Source organism: Fundulus heteroclitus, chromosome 10 (assembly GCF_011125445.2).
Source record: "Fundulus heteroclitus isolate FHET01 chromosome 10, MU-UCD_Fhet_4.1, whole genome shotgun sequence".
Classification (NCBI taxonomy): Eukaryota; Metazoa; Chordata; class Actinopteri; order Cyprinodontiformes; family Fundulidae; genus Fundulus; species Fundulus heteroclitus.
The window spans coordinates 9,572,702-9,598,576 of NC_046370.1; the positions used below are offsets into that span (position 1 = coordinate 9,572,702).

Here is a 25,875-nt window from a genome sequence, read left to right on the forward strand (position 1 = left end):
CCAATAATTAAACGTGTGCACTACACTAGAAGCCTACTCGTGTACTGCATGCTGATCCAGTTCCCACTCGGGGGGGCGTGTCCACGTTTTGCCACGTAGAACAGTGACGTAGGTGCGCGATCGTTATCACAACAACCTTTTAAACCATTTCACCTGAACGCAGCACCACTGAAGTATGGAGAACGTGTTTGTTTAGCCGTGTGCTAAATGTTCGGTAGGTAAAAACAAAACACAAGCAAGCATGATAATGGTGTATATATTGCGAACTAAAGTCGCTCGTGGATTTTAGGCATTACAGCTCCTAAGCCGGCAGGAGGAAGAACACGTCACGGAGGTAATTCCTAGCTGGTTGTGACCCACATGGCTGCAAAGCCGAGACTGCAGCCTCTTCCGCCCCGCCTGATTTAACGTGTTGGGTTTGGTTCTCGCCGGTTCTCTGGAGGTGGCGGTGGGCGGTCATCCCCAGCTGTCCGTGGGAGGAGAAGAGGTGCCACGTGCGCGTTTCGGTGGTACCGTATCGCGCGAGCAAACGTGATTACCTGACAGGTCGCTCCGCGTAGCGCTTGGGAGATTTTCATCTCAGGTATGTTGCATGTTCGCGCGGCTGCAGGCTGAGCTGGTAACTCCAGCTCTGAGTTGCACCACTTTTAGTTTTATTCCTATCCTAACCCGTCTCAGATCGGTTTAACTCCACAGGCCAAATGGTTCCGGTCCAAAACTCGTCTCCTTATTTTTTACAAGGTGGTTGTCTTGTCATCTCGTCCATGCATGTTATCGAAATCGGCTATTGAAAAGTTATCCAGGTGTGCTCTGACCTGCAGATCCAGTTCGTCAAGCCTGAGTAAATCATTGGACAGGAGCCTCAGTTATTAGGTTCTAGTAACCAGTGTTGGAAAAAAACTTTGTTTTATACCTGAGCGCTCCTCTGGAAAACTTAACAATCGTTTAAAACAAGTACATAACAGCATAAAAGTGAAGATGAGTTACTTGCGAAGTTCTTTTTTCCTTCCAATAAAATTAGTGTATTCATAACCTAGTTAATTATTGTCGATGTAAATTAGATCTACCTGGATAGACAACAGTGGGTACGTGCTTAGGGTCGTTTTCCTGCTGGAAGATATACCTTCACTTTAGCTCTTTTGCGACCGCTAATAGGTTTTCCTCCAAGATTTCAACCATCTCCCCCTGTGCCTGTTGGGAAAAAAGGATCCCCACAACATGATGCTGCCACCACCATGTTTAAGAGTGGGGATGGTGTGTTTGGGGTTTTGTTCAGTGTTGATTTTTCACTACAGCAGTGCCTTTTTATTTTTACTTATTCGCCTGTTGCAAACTGTAAAGAGGACTTCTTGTTACTTTCTTTTTGCCACTATTCAATCAAGCCCAGAAATGGGGGATACGCGGCGATAGACTCTCGTTTGAAGTGGACGGTCGTGTCTTGGTAGGTGTGCAGTGGTGTCGTTACGTCCATTTTCTGGGGATGAGTCACAGAGCAGCAGGATTTATACTGAAATTATAACACACATAGGTCGGTTCTTTTGTTATTAATTATGATACTTTGGCGCGATTGGTTGATTTTCATTTAGGGGTGTCGGATTAGAGAGGAAAACCATGCATCCTTTTCCTTCTGCTTTAGAATTAGCTGTGAATTTGTGTTAATCTATCACATTAAATCTAATAGCCACCACTAAACATAAGGATAAATGTGACAAAAACCTTAGTTGTTTCCTGGTTATTATTCAAGCATCTGTTTTCTTTCTGCTTGTGTCTTTCTAGACCAATATAATTAATCTAATATTAAAAATTGTCTGTTTTAAAAAAAACCTCAAAGGCTCACTTTTACAACTGACCTATTTGCTCGAATACCTTGTATTAGTAGTCAGCGGAAAGCCAGATAATTTAAGATCTTAATGTTATTGTTCAAATATTTCTCAGATTTCCCTATTTATTTATTCACTTATTTTTGTGGCAGTTTGCAGCTTAGTTGTGTACGACTGGTTGGTTTTTACGGTTTATTTCCCCATTTCCCCATAAAATTAAATTAAATAGTTTATTTGAAGTACAATCATACATTTTTAAAATGTGTTTATTAAAGTAAGAAGACTAAAGCCTATTGGGCTTCACGGATTTTTGCAAATTTCACAGGTGGGGGGAAAAAAAGCCCCTCCAACTAAACGATCACTTGGGGACAAAACAGGAAGCTTAAGATAATTCGTTCAAAGAAAGATTAATAGTGAGGTTTGTGGATTGTTGTTTCTTGGTAATACATGTACTTTTTATTTTTGAGCTGCTTTTGTAGAGCTTAAAGTACTCCAAGAATATTCATTTATTGTAATGAATGTTCCCTGCCTTATCCTGTTGCTTATTTGGCTTCATATTTTGAATGATTAATTAAAAATAGGCCACATTTTAAGGTATATTCAGTTTATTATCACAACAGCTGCTAAAACTGATGTTAATTTGTCATTGCAGGCATCAGTTATAGTGAATTATCAATGTTTATGCTAAAAAGAAAAATTGCCTGCTTCTTTAATTCTTTAATCTGCATATTCAAACAGCTTCAAAGTCTTATAAAATGAGCAACAGTGGTTTGTCCAGCTAGCGAACGCTGCCCTTCCGTTGAAATAATAATCGTTGTGTTATTACGTTCCTTCTCAGGCATTGAGACACGGTGATCTTTGCTCTGTGTCCCCCCCACCGGCATCTGCAGCCCTTTAGCCTACTTTTTAAACAAACAGCTTCAGAATAATTCCAGTTCCAGCCAGGCCGAGACTTCAGTCGCCGTCCATTCGACGTGCGTTTTCCTTTCTGTTATTTTCTGCTGAGCTCCGCAGCTACTTTTCTGCCTGAAACTTGGGGCTTTAATTTCACACACAGAGGGGAGTTTTGGATGTTCTGCTGCTTAAGTCAGCAAGTTTTGATTTGCCTTGGTGATTAATATGAAGCGCGCTGCAACGGCGCCGCTGCAGATGCCCAAAACGACTACCCGTGGAAGGATTTAGCGGGAGGAGGTCGACGACCTCCGGTGGAAGTTTGTTGGGCCTTCAAAATGTTTCAGGGAGAAGTGGGAGTTTGTTTTTGTCCAGGCTTGCGAGAGTATCCTTGAAAACAGGGGTTTCCTGCAGCTTTGTGTGGTGGAAAAAGTCTAACAGTTTGGAGATATGTTCAAAATATCTAATATTAGATTAGATATTTTGAACATGTAGATATTTTATCTAACAATAAAGTTAGATTCAACTTTATTGTCATTACTCAGGTACAGGTACAAGGCAACGAAATGCAGTTTAGGTCTAACCAGAAGTGCAATAGCAGCAAGTGCAGGATAAACAATGGTTCCATAAGTACAGGACATGGGTTATTACTGAATAAATTTAGAGATGGATACTATTATACACAGGATTTTACTGATAGATTTGTCCTATGAGTATAATATATAGATAACTAGTATTGTAAACTAAATTTACAGCTGGATATGTACCGAATATAATATACAGGTGGATATTACTATGAATGGAGTTTTGCAGATATGTACAATAGCATAATATAAAGATGATTGTTATTATAACAGAGTTTACATGTACTTGTCAGGATTTGTCTTTGATGAACCCAGAACCACACACACAGGACTAAAGTTGAGGAGTTTTATTGACAGGTTTGATGGGATGGTGGGTGATGTAACCAGAAATCCAGGAACACACGGGTACAAGGGTGTAGGTGAAGGCAGGAGCTGACAGCCTGGAGAGAGAGTCCAAACGAAGCTGGGAGGCTTGGCACCGGGCAGAGCTTTCTCAGAGTGGCTAGTCAGGTTAGCAGAACTTGAGAGACACCAGGGCACAGAGCTGAGTTTCTCCAGGGCGGCTAGTCAGGTTAGCAGAACTCTGGAGACACCAGGACACAGAGCAGAACCTCTCCAGGAGCAAACAGTGAACGAATAGTCTTTAGAGTGACTGGCAGGACTAACCTTAACAACAGGAGTGAAACAAAGCTTCCAAGGCAAAACGGGAACTGGCATGGAGAGGTGTGGAAAGATGACGGACCGGCAAAGGAGTGACAGGCAGAGTGAGGCTTAAGTAGGGAGGCTGGCAGGTGAAGTGAGTCTGGCTAATTAGTGGCTGGCAGGTGTGACTAACTGCAGTGGAAGGGAAGGCTGAAGTGAGGGGATGGAGAAACTAAAAACAATAAATAAAGTCAAACCCTAACTAAAACAAGGTGGAAAAACCAAATACCAATGGCAACAAAAGCTGAATCAAAACTAAACCATGACATTACCCCCCCCTCAAGGCCGGTCTCCGGACGGCCTAACAAGCCAAACAACAACCAACCCAGGGTGGGTGGAGGGTGGTATGGATGGCGGGCTAGAGTCAAACCAAACTGATCAAAGCAGGGTGGGTGGAGGGTGGCACGGATGGTGGGCCAAAATCAAACAAAAAACTACCCACTCAGGGCGATCCGAAACAAAGGAAAAACAAAGCGGACTAAAAGGGGTTTCTAACAACCCCTGGTAGGCAAAACAAAGAACGTCCAGCGGATGCCGAAAGGCCAACAAAAGGGCGCCCAACCGACGCTGACTGGCAAACATCGCCACCAGGCAAGACGGGCGAACACCGCCACAAGGCAAAACGGGCAAGGCCAGACGCACCAACGCCAGAGGGAAGGAGCAGGCGCGCCAATGTCAAAGGGCAAGTCCAGACATGCCAACGCCAGAGGGAAGAACGGGCGCACGACAGCGCCAAAGGCAAGAAACGGGCGCACGACAGCGCCAAAGGCAAGAAACGGGCGCACGACAGCGCCAGAGACAAGAAACGGGCGCACGACAGTGCCAAAGGCAAGGAACGGGCGCACGACAGTGCCAAAGGCAAGGAACGGGCGCACGACAGCGCCAGAGGCAAGGAACGGGGGCACGACAGCGCCAGAGGCAAGGAACGGGCGCACGACAGCGCCAGAGGGAAGGAACGGGCGCACGACAGCGCCAGAGGGAAGGAACGGGCGCACAACAGCGCCAAAGGGAAGGAACGGGCGCACAACAGCGCCAAAGGGAAGGAACGGGTGTACTTAACGCCAAAGGGAAGGAACGGGCGTACTTAACGCCAAAGGGAAGGAACGGGCGTACTTAACGCCAAAGGGAAGGAACGAGCGTACTTAACGCCAAAGGGAAACCCGCCGGGGCGTGAGGGAAACGCCAGGGCTTGGGGAAGAGAATGTCGGGACGTGAAGGGAGCAGGAACATCTAAAACGCCTAGGAACAAGAACGGAGGGCGTACTTACACGCCGGGGAACCGAGAACAGAGGGCGTCCTTACACGCTGGGGAACCGAGAACAGAGGGCGTCCTTACACGCCGGGGAACCGAGAACAGAGGGCGTCCTTACACGCCGGGGAACCGAAAACAGAGGGCGTCCTAACACGCCGGGGAACCGAATACAGAGGGCGTCCTAACACGCCGGGGAACCGAACACAGAGGGCGTCCTAACACGCCGGGGAACCGAAAACAGAGGGCGTTCTAACACGCCGGGAAACCGAGAAGTCTAAATACTAGTAGACAGAGGAACAAGGAGGCCAAAAACAAACTCAAACTAAGGAAGCTCGAACTAGCCAAAGCTAAGGAGCATGAAACAGCACAGGACCAGGGGTCAGAAATCTAAACGAGCGCTAAAACCTAAGGAGCGCTGGAAACTAAGAGCGCAGGGAAAAAATAAAGAATCAAACCAAGAACTAGAAAATAAGGGCAAAATTAGAGCAGGGATAACACCGCAAAAGAAAAACTAAAGCTAACCATTAAATCAAAACAAACACTAAAGCAGAAAATGAAACTAAAGCTAAACTACAAATAAAAGCAAAACAAGAAAACTAGGACTTGAACAAGTACACTAACGTGACAACCAGAGAGCTAAAGCTAAACTGACAAGGCTAAGCAAACCTAGAAAACTAAGGCAAAATCTAGAATCCTCAAACAGAGCAGGGAAAACAAAGCAAACAAAGACTAAGAACTCTAAGGAAACGAAGAAACTCCTACTAATTCCGAACTGAGGAATACTAAATAACTCTAAACTAAGGCCGAGCTTTAACAAAATAAACAGAAGGCACTGGCCTTAAGGGCGCAGGCAAAAACGGCTGCTAAGCAAAAGGAAAAGTGTTCGTGGAGGTCGTCCTGGACGAGGCAGGCGGCGGAGCAGCATCGCCCGACTAAACCCTCGAGGAGGGCGGCCCCGACGAGGCAAAGTCAAGCGGCCCGGAGACCGCGGTCGGCGGCTCCGGCCGAACAGAAAAGTCAAAAGCGGGCGCCGTGGTGGACGGCCCCGACGAGGCAAAGACGAGCGGCCCGGAGTCCGCAGTCTGCGGCTCCGGCCGAACAGAAAAGTCAAAAGCGGGCGCCGTGGTGGACGGCCCCGACGAGGCAAAGTCGAGCGGCCCGGAGTCCGCAGTCTGCGGCTCCGGCCGAACAGAAAAGTCAAAAGCGGGCGCCGTGGTGGACGGCCCCGACGAGGCAAAGTCGAGCGGCCCGGAGTCCGCAGTCTGCGGCTCCGGCCGAACAGGAAAGTCTGGTGCGGGCGTCGTGGAGGACGACCCCGGCACGATGAACCAGAAACAGGAGTAGCACCAACCAAAGCCTCGGCCTGAGGCGAAACTACTCCCTCGGAGGCCTCGGCCTGAGGCAGAGCGGCTCCCTCGGAGACCTCGGCCTGAGGCGAAACTACTCCCTCGGAGGCCTCGGCCTGAGGCAGAGAGGCTCCCTCGGAGGCCTCGGCCTGAGGTGAAACTGCTCCCTCGGAGGCCTCGACCTGAGGCGAAACTGCTCCCTCGGAGGCCTCGACCTGAGGCGAAACTGCTCCCTCGGAGGCCTCGACCTGAGGCGAAACTGCTCCCTCGGAGGCCTCGACCTGAGGCGAAACTGCTCCCTCGGAGGCCTCGACCTGAGGCAGTGCGGCTCCCTCGGAGACCTCGGCATGAGGCAAAACTGCTCCCTCGGAGGCCTCGACCTGAGGCAAAACTGCTCCCTCGGAGGCCTCGGGCTGAGGCAGAGCGGCTCCCTTGGAGACCTCGGGCTGAGGCAGAGCGGCTCCCTCGGAGGCCTCGGCCTGAGGCAGAGCGGCTCCCTCGGAGACCTCGGGCTGAGGCTCATCGGCCGGCGGATCTATTTTCTTGTCGGCCGGCAGAGCGGAGCTTTCGGCGGCCGGCAGAGCGGAGCTTTCGGGTGGAGGCGGAACCATCTCCCCGGCTACCTCGGACGCCGCCGGGCTACAGGCTTCGGAGAGCGCCGCCGGGCTACAGGCTTCGGAGAGCGCCGCCGGGCTACAGGCTTCGGAGAGCGCCGCCGGGCTACAGGCTTCGGAGAGCGCCGCCGGGCTACAGGCTTCCTCGGCGGCCTTGGACTGAAGCAGAACAACATCCTCGATGGCCTCGGACGGAGGCAGAAGAGCTCCCTCTGAGACCCTTACACGCCGGCGTCTGCGCCGGGAGGAGCCAGATGGCGTAGCAGAGGCTGCTTTGGAAGCAGCAGCAGACCCATGGGGAAGAAGGTCATCCCGGTCACCATAATAGAAACTCCACAGCTGTTCCTCCTCGATGTGTGGGGCTCGGATAGGTGGAGCGTTGAGCTTTACTCGGGGGACCAGCTGTGAGTCATAGAGGTGACGACCGAGACGACAAGATTCTGAGCGGCTTCTCTTCTCGTGCTCCGGGGTAGCCGAAACAACGCCCACATAAAACATCCGGGGAGTGGAGTCGGCCTTGATCGGAGGCGCAGGATCCTGGACAGAAGCCGCCTTGGCGTACCTCTCTCTTCTCAGGCGTTCGCACATGTCCAGATATGCGCGGACCTCCGGGGTGTCAGCCCCTGCAGGTAAGTCCCATGTGGTGTCTGGGTTCATCCTTTGGCCGGTCCGTACTGTCAGGATTTGTCTTTGATGAACCCAGAACCACACACACAGGACTAAAGTTGAGGAGTTTTATTGACAGGTTTGATGGGATGGTGGGTGATGTAACCAGAAATCCAGGAACACACGGGTACAAGGGTGTAGGTGAAGGCAGGAGCTGACAGCCTGGAGAGAGAGTCCAAACGAAGCTGGGAGGCTTGGCACCGGGCAGAGCTTTCTCAGAGTGGCTAGTCAGGTTAGCAGAACTTGAGAGACACCAGGGCACAGAGCTGAGTTTCTCCAGGGCGGCTAGTCAGGTTAGCAGAACTCTGGAGACACCAGGACACAGAGCAGAACCTCTCCAGGAGCAAACAGTGAACGAATAGTCTTTAGAGTGACTGGCAGGACTAACCTTAACAACAGGAGTGAAACAAAGCTTCCAAGGCAAAACGGGAACTGGCATGGAGAGGTGTGGAAAGATGACGGACCGGCAAAGGAGTGACAGGCAGAGTGAGGCTTAAGTAGGGAGGCTGGCAGGTGAAGTGAGTCTGGCTAATTAGTGGCTGGCAGGTGTGACTAACTGCAGTGGAAGGGAAGGCTGAAGTGAGGGGATGGAGAAACTAAAAACAATAAATAAAGTCAAACCCTAACTAAAACAAGGTGGAAAAACCAAATACCAATGGCAACAAAAGCTGAATCAAAACTAAACCATGACAGTACTATGAATATATGTACAGATGGCTATTACTATAATTTGCTTAAATGCAGAATATTATATTGGTCCCCAGGTTTCGTGAGGGGCTCCTTCAGGTGACAGACACCATGGCCTTGAGCTCCTTTGACATCGATGCTCCGCGGTGGGATCAGTCCACGTTTATGGGGCGGCTGAAGCACTTCTTCAACATCACCGACTGCAGAACCGCGCTGCTCTCCGACTCACGGCTGGATGAAGCCAAGGCGTTAGTAGAAACCTGCAGGTGAGGAAATCAGGGCTGGGCGATAAATCGATTTAATCGATTAATTCGAATATACAATTCTTTAAGATTTCATTTTTGGAAAAATCTGGATTTTATTTTGCCAATACACTCATTGGGTTTCCATGAAGAGAACAGCATGTGATGCTGAATATATGTTTGGGCAAATATATTGTCAAAATATTGTTAAGTGGAAACTTTTTTTTTTACCATAATACGAGGTACTTCATTTACTTATTTACTTTTTTTTTTAACTTAGTTTGAAGTTCACAAGTGCAGTGAAGCCTGTTCTTAGCTCAATTTGTAATACAACTAGCAGCAAACGTTTTGTTATATTTTCATTGTTTATAATGGCACGGCTGCCATCTTGTTTTACAAGCATGTTTCACAGCTTGTTTTTAGTTGCACTTTAAATTCAGGTCAACTCCCTGACGAAATGCTTGACATAAAAGCAAGGTTTTAAAATAATTTCTTTAATTTCTTTTTATGAAACAAAAAGGAGGAAAAAAATTGATTAATCGGATTTGGTATGATGTGATGGACCGAGCAGCAAGGACAATCAGGCACCGATATATTTTCAAAACAGGGTTCTTTTATTTAACCCAAAAAGGATAAAATGTACAAAAATGGATCCAGAAAAGAGGTCAAAGGAACAAAACTACTCAAAATAACTAATAACAGAACTAACTCAAACAAACTGACCTCCCTCAATAGGACAAAGAGGAACTTAAATAGTGGCTGAGCAGTCCACAAAAGAAACACATGGGGTAAAACATGCACAAACCTAACTAAACCAAATGAAGCAAAACCCCCAGTTCCCCCATAGACTGATTTGGTATGGTCCAAATCAGCTCAGCCCCTTGGCCACCTCCTGGTTCCTCAGCTCAGGGAACTAGAGCAACTGAAAACTCAAACAATCATAACAAAACGGGGTAAAGCAAAATGTGCACACTAATTTTGAAATACAGTGTTAGGATGATAAATAAATTCCAAATAATGAAATGGCTCTGTAAATGAAGCCCTATATGAAAAAGAAACTAAGTTACATAAATGTTATTTTTACCACATCTGTGTGGCTGTAAATGCAGCCATCACATATGATAAAATCGGAGATTTATTTTTTAATCCATATCGCCCAGCCCTAGAGGAAATGGAGGAATTTTCCTCTCAGCTTGAGTTGTGAGACTTCAGCCTTTGCTTTGCTGCTCAGTTTCTCTCCCGCCTCATTGCTTCGTGGTTCTCCGCAGGGCGGGATCCGTTCCTCCAGGCACCTCAGAGGAGCAGCTCTACTACGCGAAGAAGCTGTACGATTCGGCCTTCCACCCAGACACGGGAGACCGCATGAACCTGATCGGACGCATGTCCTTCCAGGTTCCCGGAGGCATGGCCATCACGGGCTTCATGCTGCAGTTCTACAGGTAGCCAGGAGGACTAAGGGAGGTTTACCGTGTCCTCCTGCTGCTGATGGAGGCTGAAGAGATGCTGCTGCTCTGTTTTCAGGACCGTTCCTGCCGTGGTGTTCTGGCAGTGGGTCAATCAGTCCTTCAACGCTCTGGTCAACTACACCAACCGCAACGCTGCCTCGCCAATTTCTCCAAAGTAAGAGTCTGTTTAATCCTGCATGTCTCTGCCGCTGCGGCAGTAAAACGCCACATGCAGGTTTTCTGAGAATGCCTGGAAATCTGATTTAATCTATTTCCTGGTCTGGAGGAGATGGAACCATATTTGGTTTTCAAAACCTTATTTTCCTGTTTGCAAGATAAGTATCCTCCATCTGTCAATTCATCCCTCCATTCATCTATTCACTCATCCATTCATCCATCCATTAGTCCACCCATCAGTTTGTTTGTCCATCCATCCATCTGTTTGTCCATCTATCCATCCATCCATTCATCCATCCATTCATCTATTCACTCATCCATTCATCCATCCATTAGTTCACCCATCAGTTTGTTTGTCCATCCATCCATCTGTTTGTCCATCTATCCATCCATCCATTCATCCATCCATTCATCTATTCACTCATCCATTCATCCATCCATTAGTCCACCCATCCATCCATCCATCCATCCATCCATCCATCCATTCATTTACTCATCTGTTCATCCATCCATTAGTCCATCCATCAGTTTGTTTGTCCATCCATCCATCTGTTCATCTATACATCCATCCATCCATCCATCATCCATCCATCCATCATCCATCTATCCATCTGTCTGTCCATCCGTCCGTTTGTCCATCTATCCATCCATCCATCCATCCATCCATCATCCATCTATCCATCTGTCTGTCCATCCATCCGTTTGTCCATCTATCCGTCCATCCATTCATCCATCCATCCATCCATTAATTTACTCATCTGTTCATCCATCCATTAGTCCACCCATCAGTTTGTTTGTCCGTCCATCCATCCATCTATCCATCTGTCTGTCCATCCATCCGTTTGTCCATCCATCCATCCATCCATTCATTTACTCATCTGTTGATCCATTCATTAGTCCATCCATCAGTTTTTGTCCATCCATCCATCCATCCATCCATCCATCCATCCATCCATCCATCCATCTCTCCATCCATCTGTTTATCCATCCATCTGTTCATCCAGCCATCCATCTGTTCATCCAGCCATCCATCTGTCCATCATCTATTCATTCATCTGTTCATCCATCCATCAGTTTATCCTTTTGTCCGTCCATCCATCCATCCATCCATTCATCTATCCATCCATCATCCATCTATCCATCTGTCTCTCCATCCATCCGTTTGTCCATCTATCCATCTGCTTCTCATCCATCCGTCCATCCATCCATCTATCCATCCATCCATCCATCCATCCATCCATCCATTCACTCATCTGTTCATCCATCCGTTAGTCCATCCATCAGTTTGTTTGTTCATCCATCCATCTGTTCATCTATCCATCCATCCATCTGTCCATTCATCCATCCATTCACTCATCTGTTCATCCATTCATTAGTCAATCCATCAGTTTTCATCCATCCATCCATCTCTCCATCCATCTGTTCATCCATCCATCCATCTGTCCATCATCTATTCATCCATCCATCCATCCAACCATCCATCCATCCATCTGTCCATCATCTATTCATCCATCCATCCATCCAACCATCCATCCATCCATCCATCCATCTGTTTGTCCATCTATCTGTCCATCCATCTATCCATTCATTCGTTCATCCATCCATCAGTTCATCCATTTGTCTGTTCATCTGTTCATCCATCCATCTGTTCATCCAGCCATCCCTTTGTCCATTTTCCATCCATCCATCCATCCATCTGTTGTCTGTCCGGTGATGTATCCGACTTTTCAGACTAAGTTGGACTTTAGTCGCCAACAAAGACTCTTGAATTAACTTACGCCCTAAATACTCGATACCGGACTTTTTAATATTTTCATCTCATATAATCAAAAGGGAAAGTTAGCCAGTGTGTAAGCTTTGTTAGCTGATGCATCTCATGGGCATCGTCTCTTGTAAAAGGAAGAGTTTAAATTATTAGCCAGTGAGGTGTTTATAACATCTTTATAACATTTATAACATCTGTTCATATGAGCTATAAGTTCATGATAGTGAGAACATGGATTATTATTATTATCAGAGGTACACATAGCGCATGAGCACCTGCACACCACCTATCGGTAAAAAAAAGCGTACTAGATAAAATGTCGTAACGCTTATTTACGTACCTAAGTTTTGGGGACGTACAAGTACGCAATCTGTAGTGTAGGATAGGCCTGAGCTACTGTTAAAGAACATCGGCAAAATGCAAAGAAGAAAGCGACATTAAGCAATTCCTTTGATGTTCCTCCGCCTCCAAAGAAACACCAGACTGAGTGTGAAGAGTAAAAAAAAAAAAAAAAAACACGTGTTCTCGGAAAAGTGGCTGCAGGAGGTGAGCTGGCTTCAAACGAATGATGAACGCACAGATATGTGGTGCAGAATATGCCGTGAAAATCCCATTCTGGCGGACAAACACAGCGCCTCTTATTTTTTACAGGCACTAAAAACTTCAGTCATCCAGCTTTTGATACGCATGCCAATAGCTGAGAGCAGCAGAAAATAGTTCAGATAATTGGTAATGAAACCAGATGCAGCCAGAACCAGAAGCCCAGTGGTCCAATTGGGAAACGGGAAGAAAAACTGAATTAAGAACAGCATCAAGCACTGCGTATGTTTTCCTTTTAGCCTTTCACAAAACATCGACGTCCTTTGCGTTCACACGAGGAAGATATTCCGCTTCTGAAGAGGCTTGGCGTTCATTCGGGAACACGTATCGTTCTCGTGAAGGGGGGGGGGGGGCGCGTCATCCAGTGCATCGCACACATAATAACTTCAGATTTGAAACTAAAACTGGAAGCAGCTGAATTTTGGGGTGTGCTCTTTGATGGATCTGAAGATGTAACAAAAACGGAACAGGAAATAGTCTACATCGTTGTTCTGGCCAGCAACGGACATTTCAGCTCCGATATTGTCGGATTAATTAATCTGGGGGGCCAATCGAACAGCACAGGACATATGGACTAGTGCAAGTCTTCCATGCTTGCTGTTTAACGGAGTGGAAGACGAAGCTGCTGTTAACGTTGGAACGCACAACGGGGTTGTTCCCAAATTACGTCAGATTCTCCACCCACACCCGGGAGAACTGCGCCAAGTCAGCTGATCGCTCAGTCCCACACTGTGAGTCCTTTAATCAACCCACTGTCAGCTTGCTAAGACTTTACTTAAAGAAAGGAGGTGCAAAACGTATGGCACAACTAAAGGTGTGAAGAGAAAAGCATAGCCTTTGTCAAGTTAGGAAAGTTTCACAATATCAGACGGTCTGCATGGAGACACACTGCAAAAACGGACTTAAAAATAAGTAAAATGTTCTTAAAATGTGTGTTTTTGTCTTTGATTTGAGCAGGTAAATTATATTATCTGCCAATGGAATGAGTATTTTGACCCCTAAAATAAGATAATTAGACATCCTGCACTTGAAATAAGACAATGGAGATGAGTTGTTCCTATTTTAAGTGGAAGCATCTCATTCCATTGGCAGATCATCTTATTTACCTGCGCAAATCAAGGACAAATACACTAATTTTAAGAAAACTTTACTTATTTTTAGTTCCATTTTTGCAGTGCAGGAGACTCTATTAAAAATGTGTATAATGTTACCAGCCATTCAGATTCAAGTGGCAACAAGTGATGACCCAAACCTGAAACACATCTGCACAGAGTGTTTCCGTTGTTTCCTAGCCAACATTCTTGATATTGGAAACATTTTACAGCTCACCTCCCTCAGGTTTCAGCAAGAGAACCGAACTATTGGTGAGCGCAAAAATGAACTCATGGTTGCTGTCGGGCAGCTGACTTTACGGACGGAGAGTGGGGTGAAGTACAGGAAAGCGACTGGGTCACATGCTGATGCCTACAAGCACAAAACAGATGCACTGAGAGCTTTAATTCACCAGTGTGAATGCAGATGTGAATCCCTTAAATCATGTGATCAGTTTTTGATTCGTGACTGCTTGGCCTCTTCACATGAAAGATCTCCACAGTTTTGGCAACACAACCCTGAGTAACATCCTTGAGGGATATGAGGCCAACGTGTCTGGTGACAGAGTGGATGCGTTTAAAGCGAGCCAGAAAACGTTTGGCAGCCTCTTCTGGGCGTGACCTGGTGAATTTAGTGAAGACGAGCAATCCTGAGAGGTACTCCAACATCCGCGTCCTCTGCTGTTTGTGAAATGGAGGAAGACGATGACAAAGACAGTGAGGATGAGGATGAAGACAGTCTGTAGGGTAACAGATGTTTCAGTGCTTTGAAATAGAAACTCTGAGAAGTGATTAAAAAGCTGTGATTTCATTTAGTTTTCAGTGTTAGAAAAGCAGATATTTGCACTGCAGAAACAGAACTAAAAATAAAATAAAAGTTTCTTGAAATGAGTGCATTTGTACTTTATTTGAGCAGGTAAATAAGATAATCTGCCAATGGAATAAGATTGTTGCACTTAAAATAGGAAGAACTCATCTCCATCAATTTATTTCAAGTGCATCATATCTAATTATATTATTTTAGGGGTAAAAATACTCCTTCCATTGGCAGATAATCTTATTTACCTGCTCAAATCAAGGACAAATACACTAATTTCAAGAAAATTGTACTTATTTTTAGTTCTGTTTTTGCAGTGTGGTTCATTTAGTTTTAAGATCTTGAAACAGCCATGTTATAAGAAACTTATAAGGCTTAAAAGGTCAGACATTTATGTACTGCTGCTCGGGTTAAGGAAAAATGTATTTTAAATAAATGTGAGCACCAAGTGACAAGCCTAAGTTCTCCCCTGAAAACAAGACTAAAAATGTTATGCGCACCCCTGATTATTGTCATTAGAGACTTGGGGAAAATGACTTGTAAACATTGTTGCTGTCTGTATGATAGCCCACCCGTCAATTCATCAATCTCTCTGTCCCCTCGTCTGCTTATGCTTCTGTCTTGTCATCCTTCTATCCGTCAATGTATCTGTTTAGTAATCCTTTACTCCGTGCATCTGTTTATCCATCCATCAGTGGTGACATCTATTCAGTGCTGCAGTCATCCATCCATCTTCCCTTTTAAAGTCTGTGATCTTTTCAGGGTTCATATTTAAATCCTGAATTCAGAAAGTGTCCAGGAAGAATTGGAGTTAAAAATGGTGTGAAAATCTACCCTTTAGAAATGTCCTGTAGGTAGCCAAACAAAATGGTTTAAGGTTAAAATGGAGCCATCTGAGGAGAAAGATCCATTACATCCAAGCACTAAAGATGCGTCCATCGTCGCACCTTTTTTTTTTTACCAACTATTGTTTCTCCTACACGAAAATCAGGAGAAGAAAGGATCCTGTTGGGATTCCAGCGCAGAGAGGAAAGCTTAACCTGCCTTTACAAATGTCATCAGCTCCCTGGTTCAGCCGGTTCGGTTCGGTTTAGATTAGCTGAGTTTTATCAGTCGTACGTGGGTGAGCGCAGGGTCAGATATGTTTGCTGTGGATGAGGAAAACGATTCGGCTCTGCAGTGAGATTAGTCCGGTGGAGAATACAATGGAGACAGCTTTAAATAAAACAGAATGCAGAGTTTTAAAAGAACTTTAACTTAGCAGTGGAGCTTGATCGGGGGCACCGTTTTGGTTTCAACACCATGGCTGTCAAGGTCTTGCACAATTTGGAAAAAAAATGTCCCAAAAGCTGAGTTTATCTTTCTTGTTCCGTTAAGAAAAAGTTTATTAGCCCCTTTCAGCCAGCTGACCAGCAATGCACAGCAGCATGTAAAAGAGGGGGAGTGCTCTGCAGTACTCTGTGCACCATACAGCTGGAGAAAACGCAGTTCTCCTAATTTACGTCTGCAAAAATGGCGTCATAACTGGATGCCTCCGTCCATCCATGTGTTTATATCTTAGATATCTGTAATCTCTCTAATCCCTGTGGTCTGGGTTAACTCAAGATCTTTGCACAGCAAAAACAAACCAATAAGATAAAAGTTTCTTGAAATTAGTGTATTTGTACTTTATTTGAGCAGGTAAATAAGGTAATCTGCCAATGGAATAAGATTTTTGCACTTAGAATGATAAGCACTCATCTCCATCAATTTTTTTGAAGTTCAATATAGCTAATTATCTTATTTTAGGGGTAAAAATACTCCTTCCATTGGCAGATAATCTTATTTACCTGCACAAATCAAGGACAAATACATTCATTTCAAGAAAATTTTACTTATTTTTAGTTCTGTTTTTGCAGTGTGGTGCATTTTTAATCCAGACACATGGTTCTTGAGACAGCCGAGAACGAGCCGTCCTGATTGGCCAACGCAGCGGTCCGCTACATTTAGATAACATTTGTCCGGAGCTACAAAAGCAACGTGACACGAGAGCCTATTGATTTTTATAAAAGGCAACTCGGTTTGTTTTATGGTTTTAAAAAAAATATAGATTTTTTTTTAAATATTTCTTGCACCAGTAGTCATTCTGCTGTAGAATTGCTGCACCGAAATGACAACAAAAACATAAAAACTACTAACACTGGTCTATTTCACTAATTAGAAACAGCGGGACAGGCGCTATTATTTTGTCTTTTAATTTTTGGTTGGTTAAGAGCCACAGCGGGGAGCCACATGCGGCTCTTGAGCTGCAGGCTGCAGACCTGTTGGCTAACATCTGCTGAACTTTTAGGAGTAAATACCTCAGGTAGATCACCAGATCTGTGGTATGTATCACTGTGACCAAATCTTTGGTAAATAAGCATCCGGTCAGAAATGCTAACGGCTCATCTTCACTAACGTGGATTCTCGACCTCACATAGAAGATGTTAACAGCTTCTGTCGTGTCCCTCAGGCAGATCGGAGTGGCTTACGTTACAGCAACCAGCACAGCTTTAGCAACAGCAGTGGGACTCAACCTTTACACTAAGGTACCGACACACACAGAGGAGCTCATTCCGCCATAGCCGACAGAGTTGTTCAATTTAAAACTAAAGACGTCAAGTGTTAAATGTGATTTTAGGTATCATAAAAGAGTAATTTTTAAATAAACGTTGTTTCCTCATCTATTTACATGTGATGCACTGCAAAAACGAAACGAAAAATAAGTTGAATTTTCTTAAACTGAGTGAATTTGTCCTTGATTTGAGCACACAATCAGGATGATTTGCCAATGGAATAAGATTTTTGCACTTAAAATAGGAACAACTCATCTCTAGCATCTTATTTCAAGTGCATGATATCTAATTATCTTATTTTAGGGATCAAAATACTCATTCTATTGGCAGATCCTCCTATTTACCTGCTCAAATCTAGGACAAATACACTAAGTTCAAGAAAATGTGACTTATTTTTATTTCCGTTTTTGCAGAGTGTGAGCTAGCTGTGAGCTCATTGGTGTTTCTGCCCTCTTCTGCAGAAAGCTCCTCCTCTTGTGGCTCGCTGGGTCCCCTTTGTCGCTGTGGCAGCAGCCAACTGTGTCAACATTCCCATGATGAGGCAACAGTGAGTCCTACGCCTTGTAACCAGTGTGCCTGAAGGTCAGACAGGTGCAGCATGTATTAAAGCGGTCAAATTACAGTCACTTTGTCAGAGCTGTTGGTTTTTAACACAAGATTATTGATCCTGTTTTCATAATAATAGGGTGACAAACCGCAGTGGCTAAGGGGAACGAATTCATGCGCCTAAAACTTTGGTAAATGGTAAATGACTTGTATTGTATAGCGCTTTAACTGTGTTGACGACCTCCTATGCGCTTCACACTACAGTTTAGTCATTCACACCCTGACGGTGGTGAGCTATGTTAGTAGCTACAGCTGCCCTGGGTCCTCTGACCACCGCCAGACATTCGCCCAATTTACACGACCCTTTTGTGTCGAAAATGGTCCGAGCTTAGTAACTGAGATAACTATCGAGTGTAACTGGAACGCAAACTGAACTGAACCGTGCCAGACACAACCGATCCGCGCTAAATCTAGACCAGTTCAATAGTAGTAGTAGTAGTAGTAGGGCTCGGCACGGGTTTTCACTGGCTCGGATCTCTGATAACAACAATTTGGTGGTTTCAGACATTCATAAAAATACTAGCTTCCCTACTGTAACACACGGTTTCCAGTGATGATTCTGCTTAGCAGTGTGATGAACCTCAGCATCTGTCATTGTTTCCTGCGTCTGTAAGCCCTGATTAGACGTTCGTTTGTCTTATCCACTTCCCAAAAGCTATTTTTATTTTCTTGAGTCCCTCATTTAATCCTTGAGAGCTGTAGTACCGTAGATCATCACTAGGAGGCGAGGAACCGTGCTAGCGTGATGTGTAAACGGTCGTCAGAACCAAGCTCGGCCCGAACTCGGCATGGATCGGTTTAACAAGGGTAGTGTAAATGGGGCTATAGTGTCACATGAAAAACACAAACTGCATTGTATTTGCGTGAAGATTAGCCAGAATAAATCCACTAGAAGTCCTGTTTTTAGCTCACTACAAGCCTTTTAGGAGACGTGGCAAACATGCAAGAAGGTGCTCTGGTCATATTCATCTACTGGTGAGCTCATCAGAGCTGTGGATCCTTTTTAACTAGTTAATAGTTTCATCTGCAGCATGAACTGTGCTGCTTTTGTCTAGCATCTTCAGTACAGACCACAGAGAGGAAAAACTAAGTCGTATTCTGGAAAATGTTATCTCTGCAATGACTGTAAAATGTGTAAGTTTTCTGTATTTTTCAGGGAAATTCTGAACGGGATCGCCGTCACGGATGAAAACGGCAACAAACTGGGCCAATCGAAGGTCAGCGCTTCACGATCCAGATTCATATTTTAATGGTTTAGGTCCACAAAGGAGGGGAGAGACTGTGGAGCTCAACTAGTTTAATTTTTTTAACAGTGTTTATTAATCAGTAATAGTAATTTCGTTGTTTTGTTTTTAAGAGACAATAACCTAAATAGGTTTGTTATATTGTTTTAGTTGCTCAATGATTAGCGTTATCAAGTATTTCTGTCATTTTATATGTATTTTGGGAATTGACAGAGATTTTTGTGAAAAATCCTTTCAGAATTTCCTCACCACTTTATGTTCTTGGCGGGTAAAAACCATAAAAAATAAAAACTTTGCAATGACCCAAGTTACCATAAAGCCAGTACTACTGTGTAGAAGGACCTTTATTACAACATCGCCACCAATTATAGAGAAACTTTGATTAAGCTGAATTAAATTTGAACTGTCCTAGTCGGGTTTTCATGCCGCTTGTTCATCTAATGAGATAAAAAGATCTAATTTATCAGCGGCGTCAGACAGGATAAGGCGACAAAAACTCCAGAGCCGGGGTCTCCAATTCGAGTTTAGAGGGCTGGGTTCCTGCAACTTTTAGATACATCTCTGCTTCAACACACCCGATTAGAATAATCACCTAATCAAGGCCAGCTTAGTAATTGTCTTTATGTGCCTCTGAAGGTTCTGGTCTGAGTCCATCACTACACCCAGACTGTGGGCCGCATCAGTAGTTTCTAGCTGTAATAACTGAAGCAGTTGGCTGACTGCTGATCGCTCCTCCTTTGGTCCAAAAATAATTATTTTGTTTTTATTCAGTTGGACAAAATGATGGCACATCCCCCTCATTCATTTCTTCTATTTACCTACTTGATGCTTGAACGGGTTCATAATCAGCCGGCTTTGCAGGGAGCGAGGTCCGGGGAGGATTGCTGGTTCGTTTACTTCGATTTACATCAGCATTCTGTTTGTTGCTGATGCTAGTTTGCCGTCTCAGTCTTATCGCTGTTTTGAATCATCGTAGGATTGTTCCGTCGTTTCCATACACGTCATTTACCTCCACATTCACCTCAGGCCGATCAATTTTCGTTTCCATTGCCGCCATTAAGTCTGTCGTAGTCGTTTGTGGAAAGATCTTGTTGCGATTAGCTTGTGTTGGCATAAAAAGTGCAGCTGCTCCTAATGCTCAAAAGTGATTAAAACACAATAATGCTGTAAAATCTGTAGTTTTATGGCTGAGAGGTAAGAAGTTAAGTGTAAAAGGATGCAAAAAAAAAAAAACAAAAAAACAGAGAGAAAGTGTCCGAGCAAAGTGTCTAACAGAGCGTTGCATGAAAAATAAAGCTTTGGCACTTTCTGGGAAAGGTCGGGAAAACTAATTAATTCTGGGGGCTTCGCTTATTTTCTCATCAGAAACAGACAACCCTTGTTCCTTAGCTACCATTTATTATTAAAAAAAAAAAGAAATCTTCTAAAGTCTCTTCTCCCACGCATTTATTTGAAGTGAATACAATTTCTGTTTTTCACCTTGAAATCTTCTCCTCTCTCGCCTGCAGAAAGCAGCGGTAAAAGGCATCACTCAGGTGGTCGTCTCCCGGGTCACCATGGCCGCACCAGGAATGAGTACGAAAAATAAAAAAGTCGCCATCATATTGAGTTTTATTCTTCTTCCCTCCTTGACGCCCTTTATTTCCCCTCCCAGTCATCCTGCCCATCATCATGCAGCGGCTGGAGAAGTACAAGTTCATGCAGGTCAGATCTTTGTGCCGCTGCTAATGTCGGGTTTATATGTCCGCTCATCCTCACGCCGTTTTCTTTCCCGTTTAACAGAGAATCACGTTTCTTCACGGACCAATTCAGGTCATGTTGGTGGGAGTCTTGTGAGTACAGAAGGTTACAGGGTGACATTAGTTTAAATAGCTTCCACAGTGTTTTACTGGTAACTTTGTATTTTTCCTCCATTTCTTTTAAAAGTCTGATCTTCATGGTGCCGGCTGCCTGCTCCCTGTTCCCTCAGAGATGGTAATGAAACTATCCTCTCCACATTTAAATAACTCGGCTCACGCAGGCGTCCGCTGTCCTTTTTCGGCTTTACATCTGATTCAGTCAAACTGGTTGAAAATGGGGAAAGAAAATTACAATCTTTGAGCTGTTAAAGTCGCCAGACGAGTTCAGTGCTAAGGCTCCATTTTTATTTCTTTTTTGGCTTTCAGGGATCCATATTCTCTTGTGATCATTTTGAATAACATTTAGGGTTGCTACGCTATCTGGAAAATGCTGGAATTTATTTGATTTCAGTATTTTCCAGCTCTAGATAAGTATGGAAAAAGGAAATAAGTGAAGGGGAAAAAAATAATCATATGTCCTTACCACCCTTTTCCTGTCACTTGTTTCCTATTTGTGTCCTTCTCTTCAAATAGGTGCTTACGTCTCTGTGTTTCCTCTTATTTGATTTTAAGCCCCTTCCTGGCAATGAAAATGGTTAATTTTAACAGCTTCCAGATCAAAGAGTGTCATCACTGCAACCTGGCAGCGCTTACATTGGGTGAATTCACTTATTAGAAGAAAGTGTTGGAATATATATATATATATATATATATATATATATAGATAGATAGATAGATAGATAGATAGATAGATAGATAGATAGATAGATAGATAGATAGATAGATAGATAGATATCTATCTATCTATCTATCTATCTATAGATATATACATAGATATATACATAGATCGATAGATATATACATAGATATATACATAGATCGATAGATATACATAGATCGATAGATATATACATAGATCGATAGATATATACATAGATATATACATAGATCGATAGATATATACATAGATATATACATAGATCGATAGATATATACATAGATATAGATAGATCAATAGATATATACATAGATATAGATAGATAGATAGATAGATAGATTGATTCAGATAGATACACATGACATCACTATAAGGCTAATCCCCATTTGGCCACCTCTTTGAAAGCGTTCTGGAAGGCACCAAAGTTTTAATCAATGTCTCTTCTGCTTCTCTAAAGATGTTTCCAAGCATCTTTTTTTTATCAGCTTTAACTGATTTTTCCCCTCATTTTCTGTCTACTTGTACCCAAACGTGACACATTTTGGGTGGTACCCCCTTAAAAAAAAAAAAAAGGTCTAAGATTCCTTTTGTGTTCCCAAACGAATTGCAGCATTTTGCAAAGTGTCTTGAATGCCAGAGTCGACATAGTTCAGCATATGTAAACCTCCAACTTTGAGTTATTTTCATGCTCTGTGCATTTTTTTGTGCCTGTAAAGCCCTGAATATGACAGCTCCATCACTCAAACCAAACTTCCTGGATAGTACTGAATCATGCAGTCTTCAGAGCAGCAAAGAAACTCCCAAATTCTAAAGTCTGCCAAATGTTACTGAGCAGTCCAGATGTTTTCCTCACTGCATTCGTGTTGATTTAGTTGGATGGCTAAACAGTCATAAACCCGCTTCTGCTGCCTGGCCAACAGATGCTTTTTATGACCTGCAAACAAATCTATAAATCACCGTTATCTGACTTCAGACATTGAAATAAATCGTCTGTGAGAAAACCTAACAGCGAGCTGAGCTTCATAAGGAAACACTGCAGACGACAGCAGAGAGGTGGGGTCTGACGCCAACTGGGCAGATGTGAGCCTCAAATAGTTTAAAAAAAAGTGAGAAAAAATATTTTGCATTCTCTTAGGAACATGTACTCACAAAATAAGTGAAGCAGATTTTGTAATTAAGCTGTAATAAACCTTTGACAGCTACTGGCTGATCAAATTTTAATATTTCTTTCTCTGGAGACTCCTATGACCCTTATAATTTTTACAACAGTTGTTTTTTTAAGTGTGGGGAAAATTTGTGGGAAACCTGTGAGAAATCACATCATTCAAAGAATTCAGGACTTTTCAGGCCATCCCATGCTCTCAAAACTAAACTAAGTAAGTAATCAAAGTGTAAAGATGAGAGAAAACCACTCAAAGGAATGTATTCGTTAGGAAAATCAGCCTTATAAACAATCGGTCGGTAATTAAGATGTTTAAAATCAGCTAAGAGATCTGGTTTTTGTATCCAGTAAGGAAGAATTATCACAATTTTATGTATCTCAGGCATGAATCTGATTATTATTTTACTTTATTATTATTATTATTATTGCCATTATAAGTAAATGGACTGAATTTCTGTAGCCCTTTTCCAGTCATACTGACCGCTGTAAGCGCTCTAGATCTAGATTATGAAGGACTATACTATAAAATGAAAATATTCATGTTTAGTCTGTTGTGATAATATTGTTTGTATCAATCATAATATTAATAGAGATCATAAGGGTAATGATGATGTAATAATGGTTAATATTGTCATCGTCCTTATTAAAAAATTATATGAGGGAGTAGTTATGATAATAATAACAATGTTGAGAATATGAAATCTAATGATGACAATAATAATCATTATAAAAATATGTGAATAATAGTAATACTAGAAGTGTAATGATGATTATAATCATATTGATATTCATAAAGATTACAATTTGATTGACTATGAAACAAGTTTACTCATCCTATGGTTAAAAATCACTGTATGTTTTCATTGACTAACTGATCATGTTGTTTCTTTGTTGTCGTTTTCCTCCCCTCTTTCTCCTGCAGCACCATGGCCGTGTCGAAGCTGGAGCCCGAGCTCAGAGACTCCATCGTGTCTCAATACGGCGATAAAGTCCAACTAGTTTACTTCAACAAAGGCCTCTGAGGCCCAGAGGGCTGCGTAGTGTTTTCACTGTGACACACAGCATGGGGTGCTTCAGTCAGTGCTTTTACAAAGCTTGCCATGGTTCTTATTATTATTCTAAAATTCATTTCTAGGTATTTAATTTTCAGAATCTGCTCCCCGTCAGTCTCCTTCACCTTCTCTTTTTCATTAATCTCACCTCTGCAGAGACGACAGCTGTTCAGGTTGCTCTGGGCTTCTTTTCTGAAAGCAAACGATCTCCACTCAGGAACACAGCGTTACTTTGCCTCTGTAGCCGTTTTACAGTGGCTCTTTGTTGTAAAACGAGCCATCGTTGTTCAGAACCTCCCTACAGTCTGTGCCTTTGACAGAGAAACAGGAGCAACACTGCTAAACTTTGTTTTGTTTATTGGTTAAATAGTATTTGCTTCTCCATGGAACCCTAAAATGCCTTTATGAACACATTGCGTCTTAAAAAGTCCCTCATTCTAGTGGAAGCTACTGCCCTCTTGTGTCAGAAAGGAGGCAAGCTGGAAATTAAATGTTTCATTTGAAATGGTTGCCAACCTGACGGCATGACTGTGTAAACTTGAACCTCAGCATGACTTGAAATAAAACCACACAGTTTTAAAACTGAGCACTTCAGAGTAATGTTTTTTTAGAAGTTCAATAAATACTGCTGTGTATTTTTGCAAAGATGATTAACGTTTGATGATGTTTATATATATATATATATATATATATATATATATATATATATATATATATATATATATATATATATATATATATATATATATATATATATATATATATATATTTAAACATACAAACAGTCTTATGACGTGTAGCTGCAACATTAAATGGTGCTCATTTTAAAACATGCAGAAGGCTAAACAGATAATACCACATGTAAAGCATTATGTTGGACAGTTCTATTTGCTTCTAAAGACATTTAGTTGATTGTAGAAAAAAAATCTCAGTAAAGAGGGAAAAATGTACTTGAGCTGCAATAAAAAGGGTCTGTGTTACAGTCATTTTTTTTCTAGATGTGTTTAAAAAAATTACAGAAAATGTAAAAAAAAAATGTGGAAATTTATCTGAGTGAAAAAATGCAGAAATTCATCTCTGAAACATATTTCTATGCATTCAGGAAAAACGATGCACAGGAAACCTGATTAACCCATGGCCCTTTTCTTTAATGTGATCTTCTAACCCCACTGTTTTTTTAACTTTTTTTTTTATCTCACTTTCTAATTTCTGTTGACGTCATAAAAGAGATGTTATTTTATGGAAGCCTCTACATAAATTTTACATTTTCCTCTTTAAAACATGCATATGAAGTCCTGAGCTATGCAAAAGACATTGGTGGAAAGAAAAAGTACTTTTTGCCAAGTCGATTGCTGCAGATTGTTTGGTGCAAGCTCCAAAAGTTTTGAGATCTTGCATAAACTCACTGAGGATCTTGCTTAAGTACCTTTCAAACAAGCACTTCTTACAGGCGTAACTGGATTTTGCAAAACCTTTGGTGCAGCTTGCAAAAAAAATCTCATGATCTTACCAAAGTACATTTGGATTTTGTAAGAATTCGCTGTAATAAATTGCAAAAATTGCTTTGGGAGTTTGCCAATATAGCTCGTTCTTACAAGAGTCTTGCAAAAACCTTTGTGGGAGCTCGCAGAACTAAATGAGGATATTATAAAAGTAACTCAATAGCTCACAAAATTGACTCTGGGAGATCCAAAATTAACTAGGTCTTGCAAAGGTAACCTTAATAGATTGCAAAAATAGCTTTTGCCAATGGATCTCATCATCTAAAAAAAAAGGGGGGGGGGGGGGTTGCAAGACCTTTGTGGCAGCTTGCTAAATGAATTGGGTAGCTTTCAGATAATAAAAAAAAATCTCAAGAAAGTAACTTGGGATCTCACAAAACTAACGCAGAATTTCTCAAACTTTTTGCAGGAGCACTAACTATAGCTAAAATATATAAACGTGTCAAAATTAGCATTTTGT

The 25,875-nt window shown here is 42.9% G+C and overlaps 1 protein-coding gene across 3 annotated transcripts; it reads left to right on the top strand.

Annotated features, from left to right (window-relative positions):
- Positions 1–112: 112 nt before the first annotated feature.
- On the top strand, positions 113–24,499 carry sfxn2 (sideroflexin 2). Of its 3 annotated transcripts, XM_036141978.1 has the most exons (13): positions 181–214; positions 290–334; positions 8,640–8,828; positions 10,073–10,243; positions 10,326–10,424; positions 17,191–17,266; positions 17,755–17,840; positions 19,056–19,116; positions 20,652–20,718; positions 20,798–20,847; positions 20,926–20,975; positions 21,070–21,117; positions 23,784–24,499. In XM_036141978.1, exons 3-13 carry the CDS (start codon positions 8,674–8,676, stop codon positions 23,881–23,883), a joined length of 963 nt encoding a protein of 320 aa, XP_035997871.1. In that variant the 5' UTR covers positions 181–214; positions 290–334; positions 8,640–8,673; the 3' UTR covers positions 23,884–24,499. The 3 variants fall into 3 exon arrangements, with proteins under 3 accessions (XP_035997869.1, XP_035997871.1, XP_035997870.1); XM_036141976.1 differs by lacking the exon at positions 290–334 and having other exon boundaries at positions 113–214; XM_036141977.1 differs by lacking the exons at positions 181–214; positions 290–334 and adding an exon at positions 436–583.
- The last annotated feature ends 1,376 nt before the right edge of the window (positions 24,500–25,875 follow it).

Coding starts and splice junctions, on each gene's coding strand:
- sfxn2 (XM_036141976.1), top strand. CDS start 8,674: ATGGCCTTGAGCTCCTTTGACATCGATGCTCCGCGGTGGGATCAGTCC. Junction 17,267..17,754: donor GACTCAACCTTTACACTAAG/GTACCGACACAC, acceptor CCTCTTCTGCAG/AAAGCTCCTCCTCTTGTGGC. Junction 20,719..20,797: donor CATGGCCGCACCAGGAATGA/GTACGAAAAATA, acceptor TTCCCCTCCCAG/TCATCCTGCCCATCATCATG.